The following is a 20,424-nucleotide window of genomic DNA, read 5'->3' on the forward strand; positions in this document are numbered from 1 at the left end:
GCATCCTGGTCACCTGCGGCCGGCGGAGAGGAGAGCCGTTAGCACCGGGGATGGGGAAGTGGGGACGGGGGGACCGTGTCATTCAAATCACAAGCAAATAAGGCACAGGGGTATCTCACGGGCGTGGGAAGTCCCGGGAAGCATCTCGGGCCTTTTGGCGCTGGCACTGCCGGGAGCGAGGTGAGCCAGCGCCAGGTGTGTCACCCCCGAACGGATTCGTGGCCGAAGAGCAGCAGCTCTGCCCGCCCTGCACCCCTTTTCCCTGCTTGAGGAAACCCAAAGCGACTCCCTGGCCCAACGCAAGGGCAATCGGAGGGGCCGTGGGGCTGGGGATGAGGGGGAGAAAGGAGCTGCGCCGTGGGGCAGCCTGGCCGCGGAGCGGGCATCCTCTGCCAGGGAGCACCAGCAGCTCCGCCAGCACCAGAAGGTCACTGGCGCGGTGGCAGGAGCTTTCCAAGGGCGGCTGGGATCCCTTTTCCCAAGAATATCTCTGGACTGGATGAGTTATTCCGGCAGCTTGGGATGTACCAGGTGCCGTGGCACCCGGCCGGCGCAGCCTTGCCCGCGTCTCCTGGCCCCTCCAGCCCCACGGGCTGCAAGGGGGCTCGCGGCTCCCCCCTGGCCACGGCACCCGCGCCTTTGGGTGCCTCAGGGGTGGGGGGACGCAGACCTGGGGGTCTGGGGCAGGATGACACCCCCCCGCCATGTACAAATGCACGTACATACGCATACCTGCGTGCACTATTGCACACGTGCATGCACACGCGTGCACACAAACATCCACGCACATGCACCTGCGTGGGGTGTACACGTAAGGACACACGCATCTGTGCACACACACCACGACACAGACACCCATCTGCGTGTGCTCACGCGTGTGCATGCACACACAGGGGCACACACAGCTGTGTGTGCTCATGCACACGTGTGCACGCACGGGGACACACATGTAGGCACTAATGAATCCCCCAAGGACACAGACACGCTCACGCATGCACACACAAGCGCGCACGCACATCTACGCACGCTCACGCGCACACAGGGACACATACACCCCCCCCGTACATACATGTGCATGTATGCACAAGGACACAGACATACATGCGTGTCTATGCATGTTCACGCGTGCACGCACGCGTACCCTCACGCATGCACACACACAGACCCTGCCGGCAGCCCCCTCCCCGGTGCCGCTCGCCCTGGCAGCCCCCGTCCCCCGGCAGCACCTGCCCAGCCGCCGCCGCCGCCGCTGCTCGCCGCAGGCCGGGGACGCGGGGAGCGCCGGCAGCTCGCTCGCGCCAGTGGCCGCATTGCAGCAGGACTGTCCTCTGCGGCAGGACGAGGGGACGCGCCACCCGTGACCACGGCACCCGCGGCCGGGGGGCTGCGAGCAGAGCCCAGCAGCCGGGAGCACCCCGTGAGCTGGAGGGCAGAGCCCCGGGTGGCCCCCCCAGCCTTGAACCCCCCATTTCGCGGCTGCAGGAGCAGCGTCACCTCCCTGCACTCCCGCTCGCCCCGGCCGCCCCAGCTCCACTCTGGCTCCCACGGCATCCTTCGGCCAAGGCTGGCCGCGCTCCCGGCTGGCCGCGCTCCCGGCTGCCCGCTGAATAACACCCCCCCAAACAACCCACCCACAAATCGCCCCCATAGAGCCTCGTAGCCCCAGCAGATAACTGGGGGAGATGAAACGGCCGGCTGGGAGAGCCGTGCTTTACACCAGACACGTTTTACCACCCCCGACCCCCACGTAGCAAAGACCCCCCGGGATTTCTAAGCTAAACCCCAAGCAGGAAGGTTACCCGGCTGGCGCGGAGGGTGCCCGGGCCACGGCGAGCTTGGCTCGCTGCTCCCGCCTGCCTCCCCCTTGCTTTGGCCCCCCCCCGGTCGTCTCCTGCCACTGAGATTTCCAGCTCGATGAATAATGAATGGAAAATGCAACCGGAGCTTGGGGCTGTGGCCGGGTGCTGGGCACAGCTTGTCCTGGCACCCACTGCGGCAGACGGGGGATGCCGATGGGGTGGGGGTACCCAGCGGCGCCCCACAAGTGCAGCCAAGTGCTCTCCCCCACCGGCCCCGCAGCAGGGACCGCCGGGTCAGGCAGGGCTGGCCACAGCCAGCCTCTTCCCCGCCGATTTTCTGAGCCGCTGGCTAGCGTGGCAGGAACGGCAAGGATACGGGGGGCTGCACAGTGTAACCACGGGGGGAGCGAGTGGCCCTGGCCCTACCCCAAAATTGCAGCGCAGGTGCAAAGCCCAGAGGGTTTCACATGCCTGGGAGCAGCCGGGGTTCAGTCTTACACCGTGATTGTGGTCCTGCCACGGTCGCCATCGCCCATGCCGGCATCGGCACCACCCGGAAACTCAACAGGCAAGAGCCAGGCAGTGCCGGAGGGGACACCCGCCTGCGCGGGTGCTGCCAGCCGGGAGCGAAGCTGCATCCCACCGGCTCACAAGCTGTCCTTGCGGCCGTGCCGCGAGGCGCAGCGCTGCCAGCGCCAGCACCAAGCCTGCCGAAGTGAGCGAGCCGGTGCCATTAACCCACCTCTTGGCTCCCGGCCCGGGGGGGGGACCCCGCCATCCCCCCGAGGCAGCGCAGCACCCCGGCCCCACGCGCCGGGATGCCAAGAGGATGTGCCGCTCCACCCAGGCTGGCTTCCCCTGCGGTGATTCTGGCAAACAGCTCCCAACCCAGTTACTCTATTGACTTTGCCTTAAATGTGCGGCTTAATTATTAATAGCTCGCCAGGAGAAACGCGACGATCGAGGCGTTTTTCCTGGGGCTCCCATTAGCGCGGGGCAGCCGTCGCGCCAGCTCTCAGCCGGCCGGTCAAAATTCCCAGCCGGAGGACGCGGCCACGCCAGCCGTTTCCCCATGGGTCACCCCCGGGATGGCCGGGGCCATGCGGCTCCGCAGCCCCGTCCCCGTGTCCCAGCAGCTCCCCTTTCAGTTTTTCCCTATAGGAGCTGTTTCCTTTACGGCCAAACCCCTACAGCCGCCGTACACGAGGCGCATCCGCTGGCCACCAGCCCACGGGCACACTCTTTTTTTCCACGTACCCAATTTCACGCAGGCACCATCATTCCTCTCCCCCCTCTGCGCCCCGGCCCTTGCACAGCCCCTGGGGGTGCGAGCGCCCGTCCCTGCCCGCCCCGGCACCCTGCCCCATGGGGACGCCCCCCAAGTGCCCCGCTGCCCCCCGAGCATCACCTTTTCCTCTGCTTCAGCTGCCCTCGGCGAGCCGACCCTCTCCTCTGTGGGGCTGGCCGGGGCGCGGGGGGAGCGGGCGGCGTGGGGCAGGGGTGCCGATGCTGCTCCGACATGGAATAAGCTCGTCCCGGGCAGCTCCCCGCGAACGCCGGCTTTGCCAAAGGTCTCTCACGGCATCGCCGGGGTCCCGGCTCCGCGTCGCCGGCCTGGGAATGGGGGGAAAACAGAGAGAGCAATGAGAGCGGCTGCCGAGAGGGATGGGGGCTGCGGCCGGGCCCTGCCCGGCTCCCCGGGACAGCCGGGACAGGCCCCGGTGCCCGCTGCCACCCCGAGCCTCCCGTCTCCCCACCCACTCCCGGCGGCACAGAGGAGGCATTCAGCCCGCTGCCCGCCCGCTGCCCGCCCGCTGCCTGCCAGCGCCGAAAACAAGGGGGACGTTTGTCTCCATCTGCGGCGCCGGCCTCAAGGGAGACATTGTCACCGCAGGCCCCGCGCCCAGCCCCTCCGCTCCCCTGCGCCGCCATGCCAGCGCCAGGCCCCGGCTTGGCCCCGCGAGCCGGCAGCCGGGGCGGTGGGCGCTGACGGCCGAGCGGGTGACGATGGCCGTCCCTCGGCGGTGGCACCCAGCTCCTCTCCTCCCCGCGGGGCCGGGTCTCGCCAGTCACCGTCATCCTCCTCCCGCAGGACGCTCATGGCCGGGCTGTCACCTCCCGCCGCCGGAGCTCGCCTCGGGGTGCGGAGTGCTGCGGCGGGGGCTCGGCCCCGCACCCCCAACCCGGCTGCCTGCCCCCCGGGGAGCCCCACCGGCTCCTCTCCATCCTTCCCGCCGCCTCCCCCCGCCCGCCATACCTAAACGGCTTTTCTGGCCTTAATGGAAGCAATATTTGCGCTCCCCCACCCTCAGCACGATAACCGCGGAGCCGCCGCGCTGCCGCCAGCCTTTCCCCCTCTCCCGGGTCCCACCGGCTGCGCCAGGACTCTGGGCGTCCCCGGGCACCCCACCCGTGCGGGGCTGTGGGGGCTGCTGCCCGAGGGGTCCCATCCTGCCACGACGCGGCTGTGCCGAGGGGTGCGAGCGGGTGCTGTGGCCGCAGCGGGGAGGGCTCGGCACCATCCGGCACCCTGCTCAGGCACCGCCGCGCAGCGGGGCAGAAAAGGGGCCATTGTGCGTCCGGATCCGGCGCTGGCGCTTCCCACCGCCCTCAGAGCTGGCTCGCTGCTGCCGGCGGCGGTGACGGCCCCGCACACTTGCTCAGGCGGCCAAGCGAGCGGTGGCTGCGCCGGCGCCCCGGGGCTTGGCTGGGGACATAACCACAGGGCACCCCTTGGCCGTGCCCGGTACCCACCCTGGTCTCCGTCCGTGCCGGAGGTGTTTGGGGTTCAGGGCTCATCCCCACGGGGCTTGGGGTCACCCTGCCGAGCCCCGGGCGGGCGGGCAGCTCTTGCCCCATCGCAGGCAGCTGCCACATCCTGCCCTGCCTCGGCGGGACCGGTTCTCGCCCCCGGGTCAACCTGCGCAACCCCCAGGCAGCCCCGGCCGGCGCTGGGGGACGAGGAAAGCCAGAAAGTCCTCTGTCAGCGCAAGGACAGGGATGAGGAGCCTCTCCGCAGGCCCTGACCCCGCCGGCGCGTCCCCGCTCTCCCGGCACAGACACCTGCCGGCGTCCCCAGCCCCGGACGAGGGATCCCAACCGGCTCTTCAGAATCAAAGCCCGAGGCCGTGCTGGCCGTGCCGGGCTGGCCGTGGGCAGCGGAGGGGAACGGGCACCTCAGGGAAGCGGAGAGGAGCAAGCAAGCGTGCGAGCGAGCACAAGCGAGTGCAAGCACGCGCTCCCCAAAAAGCAACGCTGGGACGTGCTCGCCTGCCCCTGGGGGGGCAGAGGCTGCCGCCGGGGTGGGGACAGGAGACTCATCCCTACGCAGAGGCAGCGTAACGCCCGAGCGTGCAGCGAGCGCGCAGCCCCCGCGCCGAGCCCTTATCCAACGCGTTTCCGGTTGCACCCAGCCCTGGCTGGAGTCACGCCCGGGATTAATCGCCCATCTCTTCCCCCTGTTCCCCGAGGCCCACTTGTCACGGGTAATGGCTGCGGCGTGAAATAACCACGACGCCGAATTAAACGGCAGCCCCGGCTCCGCCGCCTGCTCTGGCTCCGGCGCTCGCCTTTCTGGATTCGCCGTGGCAATGGTGGCGCGGGGGCAAAGAGCCATCCCACCCCCTCTCCACAGGGCACTTGCTTATGGGTTTCTCCCTTTTTTGGGGGACGGCATTGCGAAGGATTTCCAGCCGGATGAGGATCGCGGCGGCCAGGATGCAGCAGCTCAATGAATGGATGCTCGCGGCCTCGGGATGCGATTTAACGAAGCCGGGGAGCTGTGATGCCCCATCTCCCGCACCCCACGGGGTGCAAACCACCCCCGGGAGGGCTCCACCATGACGCCCCCACCCCGTGCCCCCCCATCTGGGAGCGGGCAGAGCAAATCCCCCCCAGATCTGGGGGTACAAACGAAGCACTCACGCTGAAAACCGCAACCGCCGGGGAAGTGCGTGCCGGAGCCGGGGCTCCCGAGGGATTCGGTGAGGAGCCCGCGCGGCCGGTCCGTGCCGGGGCTTGGCCCCGTCGGACACTCGTTGGCCAAGCGCTGCGTCAGGCGCCTTTATCGTGCGGAAAAGCTGTCATTAGCGCTGGCGGAAGAGGGGGAACCGGTGGCCGTCGGGGTGGTGCGACCGGTTCGTGGTCACCTGGCCGGGCAGCCTGGTAGCGGGGCTGCTGCCTGCAGCCGGCTCTGCCTGCCGGCCCCGCCGCCCTTCCCATCTGCCGCCCCGGCGCCGCGCCTGCGGGCCCCCAGGAGCAGGTGGCCAGCGGCTCCGGTGGGGTTGGGAATGACCCCATTTAGGGTCCTGTGGTGGAAGCCCGGCTCTGGGTGCAGCCCCAGGAGCTCCCAAGGGGTTGAATCTCCTCCTTTTCCAAGAGGTGAAGTCAAGGAAGGGGGGAAAAGCAAGCAAAAAAAATTAAAAAAAAAAAAGGAAAAAGAAAGGCAAAAGCCTCCCAAGCCGCCAAAGCAAAAAGAAAGGAAAAAAAGGGGAAGAAAGGAAAAAAACTGGGGAGAAAGGAAAAAGAAAGGAAAAAGGAGAGAGAGAGGAGAAAGGAAGGAGAAAGAGAGAAAGAAAAAGGCCGGCCGTTCTTGACAGGTCCCTGTCTGTGCTGTTGCTCGCTCGCTGCTGGGGTTGCTGGTCCCTGGGGCCGGCAGCGCCCGCGGCGAGTCCGCAGGCCCCACCTGCGTCCCCACAGCCTTCACCTTGGCTGGAAAAGAGAGCGTCAGCCAAAAAATGCCACGAGGTGGCGGAGCCTTCCCCACCGCTGTGGAGAAGGGCGGTCCCCATAAAAGCCCCATGACATAACCAGCCTTCCCCATGGCCGGGGACAAGGCGTCCCCACAAACCCCCATTTGATGGCACAACCTTCACCGCAGCTGGGGATGAGTCTGTCCCTATAAAGCCCCGTGAGATACCACAGCCTTCACCATGGCTGGAGACAAGGGTGTCCCCATAAGCCCTATGAGGTGGCCCAACCTTCACATCCCAACGAGGCCACGCTCACCAAAACCCTACAAAAACCCCACAGGAGCCACCCCACCTTGGGACACCCCTCCCCAACCTCCAAAATGAGCCAAAAAAGGGCAGAACCCCCCAAATCTTGCACAAACCCGGGCATTACCCTCCTCCTCTCCCCAGGAGGAGGGTGGCCATGAAGAGGCCTCAGGGCCACACCTAGGCCGTGGAGAGGAAAGGTGTGTGAGGGTGGCTATTTTTAGGGAAAAAAACCCAGGATTTTGGGGAAGGGGGTGGGATAATGCTGCCAATGCCAACCATGGCAGCCCTACTCTCTCCATGCATTGCTTTATCTCAGCCAAGAGCCCCAGAAGAACCCCTCCTTCACCCCCAAAAATCACCCCCCAAATCTCTTGCTGGAGGATGGTGGGGGAGGGACAGCGAGCCCCAAAAACCTTTGCCTTGTGCCTTTGCAGACAACTCAACAGCGTCCCAGCAGGCTTGGCGGCACCTCTGAAGGTGACTCATGCTCATGGTATCTCCATGGAGGGAAGAGTCCACTGCCTCTCTGGGCAACCGTGTGCCAGCGCTTGGTCACCTTTATGGTGAAGAAGTGTTTCTTGCTGTTCAGAAGGCTCCCAGGTTCCAGCTTGTGCCCATCACCCGGGGGGTGGGCACCACTGAGAAGAGCCTAGCCCCATCTTCACATCATCCCCCCAGGTATTTATACCCATTGACAAGATCTCCCCAAAGCTTGCCTTCTCCAGTCCCAGCTCCCCCAGCCTTTCCTCCTAGGAGGGATGCTCCAGTCCCTGCATCATCTTGGTGGCCCTTCGCTGGACTCACTCCAGTATGTCCATGTCTCTCACAGTGGGAAGCCTGGTGCTGGACACAGTGGCCTCACCAGCACCAAGGGGCAGGATCACCTCCCTCGACCTCTTCATGCAGCACCATTAGCCCTCTTTGCTCCAAGGGCACGTTGGTGGCTCACGGGCAACGTGGTGCCCACCAGCTCCTTTTCTGCAGAGCTGCTTCCCAGTCCGGTGGGCCCCAGTGAGTCCTGGCCCCTCGGGCTCCTCCTCCCCAGGGGCCAGACTTTGCACTTCACCCAGCTGAACAAAACGGACTCGGAGCTGGCTCTCAGCAGCCAGAGCAGACCCTACCCAAAGCTGCCGCTGGGAGCACAGGGGGACAAGGAGCAAGGTAACGGCCACGGTGCCCACGCATCGTGCACCTGGAGCAGGGACCAGGCTCTGTCCCTTCTGCCCCACCTCCCAACAGCCGTACCGACTCACCCGGTGTGGGGTAAGGAGCCGTGTCCAGCCCCGCACGCGTCTAGGATGAACGGATCCGCGCCTCCTCTGCCGTGCCCAGGACCAGGCAGAGCCCCGGGCACCATGCAGTCGCACCGCCCAGGCTGGGAGGGAATAGATGACACACACCACTGGGGAAGCGTCACCTTCTTTAATGAAAAATAAAAATACAAAAGAAGTATGGCCTGCCATGCGGTGCCACGCAGATGCCAGAGGACAGGCTCCACTCTGCCATGGACTCCTCTCCACCAAGGCTGGGGCAATGCCCCGCTCCTCGTGCTGAGCCCCCAAAAGACGCAGCAACGCCCCGCCAAGCCAGGCAGCCCCCGGGGAGCTCCTGCTCCGCCACAGGGGCCCAGCGCCTCCACCCAGGGCTGTGCAAATTCAAAATGAACAAGCCCAGAGGGACCTGCAAGAGCCCAGATCTCTCCCTGGGCTCTTCCCCACTCGCCAGCCCCGCGGGTCAGGAAGCAGACATGGCACCAGCACGAAGAGGACAGTCCTTGTGACGCCGATCCCGCAGCCCAGACCAGGACGGGCAGAGGCACCGGCGGAGGGGAGCTGAGGGAGCCCTGGGAAAGGCACAGCGGGAGGTGTATTTACAGACAGGAAATGTTTTAATTTAGCATTTCTGTCCCAAGAGCAAAGCTGAGGGTTTTTCACCCAAATGCGATAGTGTCCACAGGCGGCAGGCAGCCAGCCCCTGCGGGGAGCCTCCGGGTCCCGTCACGCTCGTCGTGCCTTCTTGCTTTTCTTTTTCTCCTCTTTGACGGCAGTGTCATGGGCTTTTCTCTTTGCAGCGAGTTTGTTTGCCTGTGGAGAAACCCCGAGACCCACAGTCAGACTGGTCTGCAGACACCAAGGGCTGCTCTACCCTCGGTCCCACTAAGCCCTCCAGCTTGACGTGGGGGAGATGGACCCATGTTCTGCCGGCACCTGGGCCAGGCGTGGGGCACAGAGAGGGGCTGCAGCTTCGCTTGCTGAGCACAAGCCATGGCCCCGGGGGAGCACGAGGAGCCACAGCCTGGTGATGCTGGGGAAGAGGCTTTTAGAGCCTCACCCTAGCCCACCGTCGGCCAATGCTCTCACTGAGTAGAGACAGGGGCAGAAGGAGCAGCCCAGAGCTGGCGCAGTCTATCGGAAGCAGAAGCTGCTCCCTCTGCCCTGAGATGGGGAAAGACTCAGCTTTAGGAATCTGTAGCCGCGAGCCGATTTGGGAAGAGCTAGCACCAGGATCCAGGCAAGGGTCCTTGGTGCAGAGCAGCCCTGTGTTCGTACCTCTCGGACTTTGCGCTTCTTGCCAAACATGATCTTTTTGTAGAGGTATTTCTCCCTTTTCTTCATCATCATGATGGCCAGACGCTTCTCCTCACTTTGCTGCTCCTGCTCCAGGCGCTGCCTGTCTTCCAGCCGCAGCTTGCCAGCGGTCACCTTCACGGGAAGCGCCTGCAAAGAGCTCAAGAGCTCAGGACCCCGGAATGCCGGGAGCTCACCACCCTGCCCTAGGGACAGACATTTCCACGCCATTCCCTGGGGGCCACAGAAGAGCTGCAGCACCCTCTGGAGCTGGTGGCAGGTCCCAGGCGTGAACAGGAGCTGCAGCTCATGAACATGAACATGAAGCGCGGTGGCTGCTGCAGGAGGACTGAGCTCACCAGAGCTGCCTCCTCCCAGGGCTCCCACCCCACTGCCGGGAACCGTACCTTGCTGTTGCTCTCAGTCTTCTGCTCTTCCATCTTCTTCAATTTCATCTCCTCTTCCTTTTCAGACTCATCTTCCTCCTCTTCCTCTTTATCATTGTCGTCCTCTTCTTCCTCCTCTTCCTCCTCCTCCTCCTCACTCTCTTCATCTACAGAGAGACCACCATTACCAAGAGGAGAGCAGTCGCTGGCCCCGCTGAGGCAGCAACGCTGCCTGGCTCCGCAACTCCTCCGACCTCAGAGCCTCGCATCACCTGGGTTCTCGCCCCTCTGCATGGCCAGCAGCTTCAGCTTCTCGGGAGGGATGTAGTCTCCTTCCTGCTCCGTCACGAAGGGCGAGAGGTGCGGGGGCAGCAGCACGCCAGGGAAATAGTCGGCCACGGGGAGGCACAGCTTGGCATTGACGGAGTCGAAGACCCACTGAGGCTGCAGGTAGTACCTGTGGGGCAGAGGGACATGGGCTCAGACGCCTTCCTCCCACCTCAGGCTCTGGAGCCCACAGGGCTGCAAGGGAGCAGACAGAGTGTGCGACAGTCCTGGGATGGCCAGGGACACCCGCTAGTCCACGTGGCCATTCTGGGGACCAGCCACCTGCCTCACCCACCTGCCAACAACCTGCTGCTGCACCCGGGGCCGGTCAACAATCTGGTGGGTGATGGAGGGGTCGCTCACGTCGTAGGTGGCACCGATGCACAGGGACTTGTCCCAGGAGACCTGGCCACCAAAGCACCTGCCAGCAACACCCACCAGGGAGTCAGGCAGGCAGGAGGGGTCCTCAGGGTCACCTTGCCCGCTGGACATCAGGCAGATTGGCCTTAAAAGTCCTGACAAGCACGGCCTAGCAGGGCTGCCGAGGGACAGCTTGCCCACCACGTACCGGATGATGAAGGCCAGCGGCTCTCGAGGCACCTCCCTGTTGAGGAAGAAGCGCAGCCCTTCAAACAGCTTTTTGTGCTTCTCCAGGGCCTCCTGCTCCTTCTTCCTCGCATCCATCTGCTCCGCTGTCTCCTGCTCAGAGCAAAGCATTCAGCCCCCTCCACAGGAACAGCCCCTGCCAAGTCCCTCTCTGCAAGGAGGGCTCTCGGGCGCTGCCCCATGCTCCTGGCAGTCCCTCCCAGCACCACACCAGGCCCTGCCAGCCTTTGCCCGGCCACAAGACATACCGCAGATGGGATCAACCAAAGCCAGGGCTGAGCACCCCGCATAGGCTCTTACCCCCTCCACCGGGAACTCATCCATCTCCACCTCGTCTTCGTGGGTCGGGGCCACCACACGGGCCAGGCTGGCACTCAGAGCTGACAGTTTCTGCAGCGGGAAGAGACCGAGAGAGCGTCACACCCAGCCAGCGCTTTGGGGATGGGAAAAGGGGCAGCAGCCTCACGGAGGAAGGAAAAGGCGATTTCTCAGAGCAAGAGGTCAAAAGACCTAGGGACCAGAGAGACATTCAGCCTCCTCCGTGTGCTGTCGCACCCCGCAGTCCCCAGCACTGGGGCTTCAGAGGGTCCCTGTGGCCCCCGAGACCAAGCACAGCTCCTCCCTTGGCCAGCATGAGGGGGCAAGGAATTTGGGATCAGTCTCCTCTGCCAGGCAAGGACCAGGCTCTGCTCCTCGGCCCCTGCCCATCAAGTGCCCCATGGAGGAAGGGGTCTGTGCTCAGGTCACCAGGGCCCCACAGGGTGCTGCCACGGGCCAGGGTGACGGCAGTGTCCCTCACCTCCAGGTAGCTCTCCGAATCCATGGCATACTCTTTGCCCTCCGTGGGCTTCAGCTCAACAGCAGCCTGGCCATCGATCTGGGGAGAAACAGGTGGGGAAGCAGCTCCCAACCATGCCCCCCTCTACCACCCTGACCCTCCAGCATGGGCTCGCTCACACCACCCACACCGGGTGGTCCCGCCAGGCTCAGGCCAGTGTGGTGTGTCCCCAGGGCGGGTGATGGCCTCACCTTAGGGGGGTAGAGCAGGTTGAGGGAGTGGTAGAGCCGAAAGTTGACGAAGCCCAGCAGGGTGGTGTAGAACTCGGTGAAGGTGGCCATCACACGGTAATCCACATCTGTGGGGTGCTGCAGGTACACGGGAAGGGTGAGGATGCAAGGACAAAGGACCAGACCCCCCTCTGCAGGGACAGGGGCCCACCCCATCTGCACAGGGAGGAGGATCCTGCCCCCTTCACAGTGAGGTCCGGAGATCCATGGCCACCGCCAGACCCTGGGCAGGGAGAGCTCTCCAGGCTGCTAACCAGGGCCCTGCTGCCACCGCCCTGCTGCCACCCCTCTGTGAAGAGGGCTGCTTGGACAGATGGAGCACCTCATCCCACCACAGATGGGGCCCTCGGTGGCTCCGTCCAGGGACTCTGCTCCTCCAAGAGAGATGTGCAGGCCATGGCAAAGCAGAGCAAGGGCAGGGCAAGGAGCCGAAACCCAGCAGGGACACAGTCAGCCCCCCAACAGCCACAACTCAAGGGAGAGACAAGCAATGCTGGCTGGGGAGGACGTGGGTTGCCCGAGATGCTGCGAGGGTGAGCTGGGGGGGTGCGCCCCAGTGCGGGCCGTACCAAAGCCCATAGAGAGCTGGAAAGGCTCAACCCAACTGTGCCAAGACCTGGAAAGTCCAGGAGGCAAACAAGAGGGCACTGCCGTGACGGTGAACTCCTGCGTGCCAAGCATCTTGGCAAGGCGCAGCACAGCCGTACAGCTGTCCTTGGCATGGGGACACCCGCAGCTCTCCCCTCGCCCTGCCACCAGCCTGGACCGCGCAAGGGACGCAGCAGAGCCACCCTGGCCGAGGGTGTGGGGTCTGACTCGCCTCTTCCCTCATGCCACCAGCCTCATTCCTGCAGGCTAATCTTTAATTGCTGATTAAGGCACATTTTAATAATTGACAAGAGGAAATAAGGAACCGGGGAGACTGGTACAGCCAGGCACAGGGCACACGCATACAGCCATCCCAGGGGGTAGAAGAGGGTTGTGTCCCTCAGCCCTTCTTCCCACAAGGAAGGGGGCAGCGAGCCAGCGTGGGTCCCACACGGATCCTGCCGCGCTCTTCGCAGGTACTCACGTCATGGGCGAAGGTGTAAGGGGTGATCCAGGTGACAGGCTGCCCCAGCACCTCGGCCTGGTAGTAGATGCCTTTGATGGACAGGAAGACCTGGCAGGGAACAGCGCAGGGGCTCAGGGGCGGAAGGCCATGGGTGCTCCTTTGTCCCTGTCCTCATTAACCCTTGCCCCGTCAGCAGATTCATCAGAGGAGTCTCACAGACGGCCCGGCAGGACTCGTTCCCCATCTGAAGCTGCCAGCTGGCCCCAGGCCCTCCGGGGGCACAAGTCCACCACCCCCCAGGGCCTCCCCACCCATCCCTCCCCGCAGCGCCCACCTTGCGCAGGGAGCGGGAGGCGATGACGTAGTTGAGGAACTCCACGGCCAGGCGCCGGCAGAGCTGGATGGTCTGAACGTGGCACTTGCCCGTGCGCGGGAAGGTTGAGAAGAGGAAGCACATGGAGAGGGCATCGTCCAGGTCCCGCAGCGCGTCTACAAAGGTTGGGTACCTATGCCCGGGCAGGAGGAGAAGGGGGTGTGTGGGGGGGAAATCACACCCAGCCCCCGTGTCCACCAAAAGCTGCTGGGCCTGGTGGAGACCTCGCATGAGGAAGGAATGGGCACTATGGAGCATCCATCTCCTCCACATCCCACCAAAGCTGGTGGCCCACAGGGGCAGGGTGTCCTTCCTGGGCACACAGGAGCCCATGGTCACAGAGAGGCCTCCAAGAAGCTCCCTGGGGAACCAGGAACCTCCCTGGTGAGGGGACGGCAACACCCCTGATGGGTGTTGCCAACAGGATGGGTGTAAACAGGTTTCAGGGCACCCACAGGCACCGAGTGTTGGGGAATCCCAGCCTGGACCCACTGAGGACAAGCACGCCTGTGGCCTGCGGTGCAGCACGCCAACGCACGGTGCTCTTCGACCAGATGGACAAGGCCCAGACAAAAGCTGCAGGACTCAAACGCTGTGGTCGGAGGGAGACAACATGGCCCCACAGCTCAAGCATGGCCGCTGAGTGCCCAGACCATCTCCCTCCCCCGAGCAGCGAGCTTGTCGGGGCAGTGTCTGTCTCTCGGTGCTGTTTCTCTCTCCCCTCTCCGCACCAGCACAGCAAGGTCCCAGGCACCACCAAGACAACGAAGAGATACGCCAGAGCAGGTTCCCTTCCCCCTGGCTCCTCTCCTCTCTCACTACCACCAAATTCACCGACTCTGTTGGCATGATTCACCTTCCACCAGCCCTTCCTCCAAGGAAAACACAGCTTAGGGAGGGGAGCTCTCAGCATCTTCCTGGAGACATCTAGGACAGCCAAGCAACTCCCTGCTTGCTCAGGTTTTGCTACAGCCAGTGTGCAGCATGCTACAGCCTTCTCCTCCACTCCTGAAACACTGGTTTCCATTGCACCCCCCCCACCCCCCCAATATATATAGGAGGTGGATTCCTAAACAGGGATGGACACAGTGAAGGCTCTAGAGGTCCAGGTGGCTGCAGGGAAAGTGCCTCCCAAGCGGGGATGGCTCTGGGGGGACTTGTCCGGTGGCTCACCTCTCCTTCACGATGTGGTCAAGCTTGTAGCTGGGCTTGTTGTCCTTCAGCCGGTCTACAGTGCTCCACTCGCTCTTCCCGTATGCCTTCCGGAGCTTCCGGACAAACACCTGCGGGGAAAGGGGGAGGCTGGGGGCGAGCCCTCAGCGGCCCCTCGGGCAGCAACCCGGGGGTCTCAGGCAGGATAATTACCTTATACTCCCGGAACTTGTTGACAATGGGCTCATGAAGGAGGAATTTGATGTCCTTGAGAAGGTAGAAGGTCCTGGGTGCAGTGGAGCCTTTGTTCACCTTCTTCTTGTGCTTGGGCTCGTGGGGGTAAATCCCCTTCAGGATGCAGAGGCGCCTGGTAATGGCAACGAGGGTGAGACACAGGAGGCCGCAGCACCCGGTACCCAAAAGCGGAACGCCCCGGGACCCTTTCACTCCAGGGAGAAAAACCCCAGAACTTGGCAGCCCAAAGCCCCGGGACACGCAGGACACACCACCAACACTCTCCACGGCCTCCAACCCCTGCTGCCCCCCCGGGGGTCCCGGGCCCGGCGGCGGGCGCACCTGAAATCGGGCAGGCTCAGCTGCAGCTTCTTCCGCGCCCTGTTGCGGGTGATGTAGTTGGTGGCGGAGCCGCGCTCGTACTGGGGAGAGACGGCGGCGTCGGGGGGGGCCGCGACAAGGAGCGCGGCGGGAGGGGCAGCCCCAGAGCCACTGGCCGGAGAGGGAGGAGAAACGGGAACCGGCGGGGGGGGGGGGGGGGGCGAGGAGCTTAATGGGGCCACCGGTGTCACAGCATGGACGGGCCCTGGCACGGGGCGGGGCGGGGGCGCCGGTACCGGGCGGCGAGGGGGAGGGGCACGACACGTGCGACACCTCTACCGCGGGGGAGGGCAGCTGACACGGGTGGGCACCGGTACCGGCGGTGGAGGGGGGCACCGGCGGGAGGGGAGGCACGGCACGGACGGGCACGGGGGAGTGCGGACATGGCCACTGAACGGGGGGATGGGGGAAGGGGAGGGAGCTGCTCCGGTGCCGGGAGGTGCGGAGGCGGCCGGGCCGCCCCGCGGTACCTTCTTCTTCTCCAGCCCGCCCATCGCCCCGCCGCTGCCGCCGCTGCCCGCGTGCTCCCGGCGCGCCGCAGGCCCCCGGTCTGCCCCCGCCCTGCCTGCGCCCGGGCCCGGGCCCGGGCCCGCGCCCCCCGGAGCCGCCCCGCGCCGGTCACGTGGGCAGCGCGAGCAGTGTGGGCAGCGCGAGCAGTGTGGGCAGCGCGAGCAGTGTGGGCAGGGCGGACACCGCGGGCAGGCGGCGGAGACGGGGTCGGGCAGGCACGCTGCAGGCAGCCCGCGCCGTCCGTCGGGGTGGGTCCTGCGGCGCGGCGCACTCTGGGATATTGCGGGGCGGCGCGGGGCATGCCGGGAATTAGCGAGGCCGGGGCCTGGTGGGGCCCGGGCGGGTGGCGAGGCTCGGCCTCCCGCAGGGACGGGACGCCACGCCACGGGACGCCGGTCACCCGCAGGGACAGCGGGTTGGCAGGTCCCTGGCCGGCGCTGCCTGGGCCCTGGGTGTTCCCGTGGCCCCCGCCCCTGCTGAGGCAGCCCTTGGGGCCGGGCACCAGCCCCCGCCGGCCCCAGGGCACTGGCCCTGTTCTCTGGGGCCTGGCAGCCGGCTGTGGGGCGGATGGGGGTGGTTCTTGGGGGGGAAAGGCCTCCCTCGGCCCACGCTCTGCAGGCCCCTGCCTCTCGCGCACCCCCGCCTTTGTCTCTCCCCAGCGCTCCCCACATGTAGGGGGCAGCTGCACCCCGTGTCTCCACACGGCACATCTCCGGGGACCAGGGCGTTTCCCGCAGGGTGACATGCACACAAGGGGTCTTGTCTGTCCCGACCCGCGGGGACCCCCAGCCCTGGCACTGCGGTGACAGCATTGGCGCTTGCACACACATGGCTGATGGGTGCCACACCCTCTTGCCACCCCATCTGTCCCCAGTGCCCTCGAGAGAGCAGCAGACCTGGACAGCGGGAGGGGACAGGTCACCTCCCTGCCTACCATCACCCGTGGGGCACCCATGGGTGCATCCTGGCTGAGCTGCGTCTGGTGAGGGTCCACACCGTCTCCCAGGGGGGTAGTGGAGGCTGGGAGCCCCATCCTCAGCCCCTGCCAGGTGCAGGGGTTTGTGGGGGGCAGGAGGGAGTCCCCACTGTCTGTCACCACCTTCCTAGCCTGGGAGTTCCCCGGCAGACAGAGACCTGAGCCCCAAGCAGCACCCTGGGACCCCCCTCCCCTCAGCACCTGGGGTTCAGCACCCCGATGCCCACCCGTCAATTAGTCCTTGTTTTGCTTTTCAATAAAAATCCAGTTCCGGGCGAGCAGCGGGGTTATTGCTTTCAAGGGCTGTGGGGATGGAGGGCGCAGGGTTTTTTGGGTTTTCAATCTCTTTTTTTTATTTTGGGCTAATGTTGACCAGTGATTTTGGCCTGAACGCCAGCAGTTTGGGTCTCGCTGCCCCAGCCGTGGTGCGGAGGGCAGAGAGACCTCGGTGCTCGCATGGTTCGTGCCAGGTCAGGGAGCCGGGAGGGAAGAGCGGCTGCGAGCACCTTATCTCTGCCCCGGCGCGGGGCAGCCCCGTTTCCCTTTGCTTCGCCTCCAGCCAAAGTCCTTTCCTGTTTCTGCTGACTGTGTGTCAGATGTGCGGAAACGGCCTCTTGTGACACCTTCCCATCCCTGGCGGCGTCCCGGCTCGGCTTGGCTGGGCTCCGCCTGCCTCTGCCAGGACGCCAGCTGTGCTGTGCCGTGCCGTGCCGTGGCACCCACCGCCCCGCTCCGGCATGTGGCTGCTCCTCGTCCTGTTGCAGGCCGCGGTCCTGCCTGCCCAGCTCTGTGGTGAGTACGGCGGCCGGCCGCCACCTGCAGCCCCTGGACCCCTGCGTCCTGCCTGGGGAACACACTGGAGCCGGTGGTCTCACCTGTTTGGGACAGTGCCTAGAGCGGGTCCCCGAGCTGGCTGCAGCAGTGGAGACGTCCCCAGGGAGTGGGGCTGGGGGGGACGGGCAGCATCCCTGGCTCCAGCCCCGTGCGCCAGCCCCGGGGAGGACATCGGCCTCGTGAAGCCCCTCTGGTGATGAGTTTTCCAGAGCTGAGCTCTCCCCAGCGCCCACCGGCGTTAAGCCTTATTCCTGTGCCTCCTTCCCCTGCCCAGTGCCCACAGCCAACCTGCCCCGCTCCTGCGCCTGCAGCCCCCCACTGTGCAGTCCCACAGGGGTGTCACCCCAGCACCCTGCCAGCCCCACGGGCGTGGTGGGAGGGTGTCTGTGCCTGGGCGTCGGGCTCCCTGCGCTGCTGCTTCATGTCACGTCTCTTACTGTGTTTCTTCCCCGTTTTTGGGGAGGACACTTGAGATTTTGGGACTTGAGGGAGCAACGCAGAGGGCACAGGGTGCACAACAGGGTTGGTGTGCTGGGTCTCCATCGCCACCGGTGCCACGGGCTGCAGGTGCCACGGAGCTGGTGTTTGGGGTGGGCTCAGCCCCCTCCTGCCCCCCTCACCCTCCGCTCCCTCCCCCCGGGGCCGTGGGGGGTAGATGCCCCGGGGGAGGCGGCGGCGGTGCGGGCGCTGAGTGCCCGGCTGCTGGGGCTGGCGGCGGACCCAGCGCGGGACCCCGACCCCAGCGTCTACCTGGCCCTTCGCCTGGCCGGCGACCACGACCTGCGCGGGGAGGAGCAGTACCTGGCGCGTCTGCGGGACGCCTTCCAGCACCGCTATGGCCGGTAGGTTCCAAGGGGGGACACCGGTTCCCCTCTGTGCCTCTGGGCGATGTCCCCTGTCCCCTATGCTGCCTCAGCACCCTGCTGACACTGAGTCCCCGCAGGAGCCTGCAGGCAGCTGGCCGGCCCCACACTGCACCCCACGGCCACCCCCAGCAGGATGCTGCGGACACTGAGCACAGCACGTACGTGTGTGTGTCCCGCGGGGACAGTCCCCTCCACCGGCAGGGTGACAGCCCCCCGGCATGGTGCGGGGGCTCCGGCTGCCGATGAGAGCTGATGTGGTGGCTTGCAGGAGCACTGAGGCGGAGGGGCCGGAGACGGGGCGGCTGGCGCTGTACCTGCTGGGGCTGCGGGCCACTTGTCCCCCGCCAGAGCCCCGTCCCCAGCGCTCACTGGTGACGTGGCTGAAGTACTACCTGGAGGAGGACTGGGCAGGTGAGAGCATCCCCACGGGGCGACTGTGGTAAGCACCCACCCACGGGCTGGCACGTCCAGCCGTAGGGCCACTGGCTCTCCCCGGTGACACGATAACTCGTCCCCAGGCTCCCGGCAGCACGGCCACCCCCTCACCAGTTACTACCAGTACAGCCTGGGCGTGCTGGCGCTGTGCGTCCACCGCAAGCGGGTGCGGGAGGAGGTGATCCGCCGGCTCCTGGCGGCCGAGCAGCATGGCAGGTTCCAGCACGCTGGTGGCAGTGCCGTGGGTAAGAGTCCCGAGGGACAGGCAAGGCGGTGGCCCCCCAGAGCAGGTGTGCGGCAGCGGGGTGACGCCGTGTCCCTGCAGACACCGAGGCAGTGGCAGCGCTGGCCTTTGCCTGCCTGGAGCGGGAGCGGCTGGTGGGGGCCGGGCTGGCAACAGAGCTGCGGGCGGCCATGCACAGGGCGAGGAGGAGGATGGTCGAGGTGCAGGGCCGGGATGGCCTCTTTGGCAATGTCTACAGCACCCCATGGGCGATGCAGGTGGGTGTCGTGTGCGGGAGGCCTCTGGCGTGGGTGTGGGCATGGGTGGGAGTGGGGCTGCAGGAGTGGGTGCGGGTGCAGGTGCCTGGGCAGAGGCCGCTGCCCCGGGCAGGGGCTGGGCAGGCAGGCGATGCTCAGCGGCAGCGGCGCGGTGCCCGTGGCCCAGGGACCCGACCCGCCTCCCTCCTTGGGCCGCTGCCCCGCCACCTTCCTCCCTCCTGCTCCCAGGTCTTCATCGCCACCAACACGTGCCGGACGCAGCCGGCATATGGCCGGGCCATGGCTGCGCTGCTGGCGAACTTGGATGCCTTCACCACCGCCGCGACCATGGCCCAGGCGCTGCCGGCGCTGCACGGCCGCTCTTACCTGGACATCGCCTCCATGAGCTGCCAGGAGGAGCCGGGTAGGGACCGGGGCAGCGTGGGGAGACAGGGATGGGGTTAGCGCAGACACCAGCGTGGTGGTGGCTCGGTGTCCATCAGTGCCGCGGTGGCTTCCTTCTCGCAGACACGCTGATGCCTGTCGGTCCTGAGCCGCTGCCCGAGAGGCCAGGCAACAAGATGGTGCGGCTGGCCGTGGAGTGCCCCGAGCCGCGGTGTCCCCAGCGCCGGCTCTACAACCAGCTGGTGCCCGCGCCTGCCGGTGCCTCTCTCCTGGACGTGCTCAAGGCGGCCGCCGCGCAGGGAACCCACAACTTCACGTACGTGGCCCCGCGTGCCGGGCTGGGAGGACCCTCCGGGGTCCCTGGGTGTCACACCCAGGGCGGCCGCATGCCCCGCACCCGTGCTGCGGGCTCTCTCTGGTCCCCATCGCCTGGCTCCCTCGGCAGCAGACCTGCCCCACCGCCGGCAGTGCTGGGGTCAGACCCTCACCCCCCTCTCCCGCCCGCCAGGTTTGACACCCAGGACACCCCCCAGGGCCCCTTTCTGAGCAGGGTGCTGGGGCTGGAGGCCCGGCAGCAGAAGCGGAGCTACTGGCAGCTCCTCACTGCCCCCAGCACCAGCCTGCAGATGGGTGAGTGATGGGGGGGGGTCCTGGGGCAGGCGGCGGGGGTCCCGGGTGGCCCCCATGGCCGCTCTCCCACCTGGGGCTGCTGTCCCTCTCTCCGCAGGCGTCGCCGACTACAGACCTCACGACGGGGAGACCCTCATCCTGCGCCTGAGCGAGTGGTAGAGGGTGGGGGGGTGATGGCAATGAAACGCCTGCCTTGGGCGCAGGACCTGCTGGCTCCCTGCCTCCTGCCTGCCCTGCCTGCCCTGCGCCCTGCACCCCAGGTCCACCCGGGGAGGGGGAGGAGGAGGGGACACGCCATGCCCTGTGTGCTACAGGCATGGTGGGACCGGAGCAGCCAGACC

General features: G+C 66.0%; 2 protein-coding genes across 2 annotated transcripts; one reads left to right on the forward strand and one right to left on the reverse strand.

Moving 5' to 3' along the window:
• Positions 1 to 8,796: 8,796 nt before the first annotated feature.
• Positions 8,797 to 15,441, reverse strand: PES1 (pescadillo ribosomal biogenesis factor 1; the record flags this gene model as incomplete). Its single annotated transcript, XM_082007671.1, has 15 exons — positions 8,797 to 8,883; positions 9,349 to 9,516; positions 9,774 to 9,919; positions 10,025 to 10,209; positions 10,375 to 10,500; positions 10,648 to 10,778; positions 10,986 to 11,075; positions 11,485 to 11,562; positions 11,715 to 11,831; positions 12,826 to 12,915; positions 13,142 to 13,313; positions 14,354 to 14,463; positions 14,546 to 14,699; positions 14,909 to 14,988; positions 15,418 to 15,441. The coding sequence occupies 15 exons, from the start codon at positions 15,439 to 15,441 to the stop codon at positions 8,797 to 8,799; spliced, it is 1,758 nt and encodes a 585-aa protein (XP_081863797.1).
• A 1,611-nt stretch (positions 15,442 to 17,052) lies between these two features.
• On the forward strand, positions 17,053 to 20,242 carry TCN2 (transcobalamin 2; the record flags this gene model as incomplete). The annotated part of the gene is made up of 10 exons (XM_082007703.1): positions 17,053 to 17,225; positions 17,923 to 18,109; positions 18,211 to 18,291; positions 18,402 to 18,544; positions 18,652 to 18,813; positions 18,894 to 19,069; positions 19,298 to 19,472; positions 19,577 to 19,769; positions 19,962 to 20,083; positions 20,181 to 20,242. Exons 1-10 carry the CDS (start codon positions 17,171 to 17,173, stop codon positions 20,240 to 20,242), a joined length of 1,356 nt encoding a protein of 451 aa, XP_081863829.1. The 5' UTR covers positions 17,053 to 17,170.
• Positions 20,243 to 20,424: the final 182 nt, after the last annotated feature.

The sequence above is a fragment of the Phaethon aethereus genome (genome assembly GCF_964289735.1).
Source record: "Phaethon aethereus genome assembly, chromosome: 17".
Classification (NCBI taxonomy): domain Eukaryota; kingdom Metazoa; phylum Chordata; class Aves; order Phaethontiformes; family Phaethontidae; genus Phaethon; species Phaethon aethereus.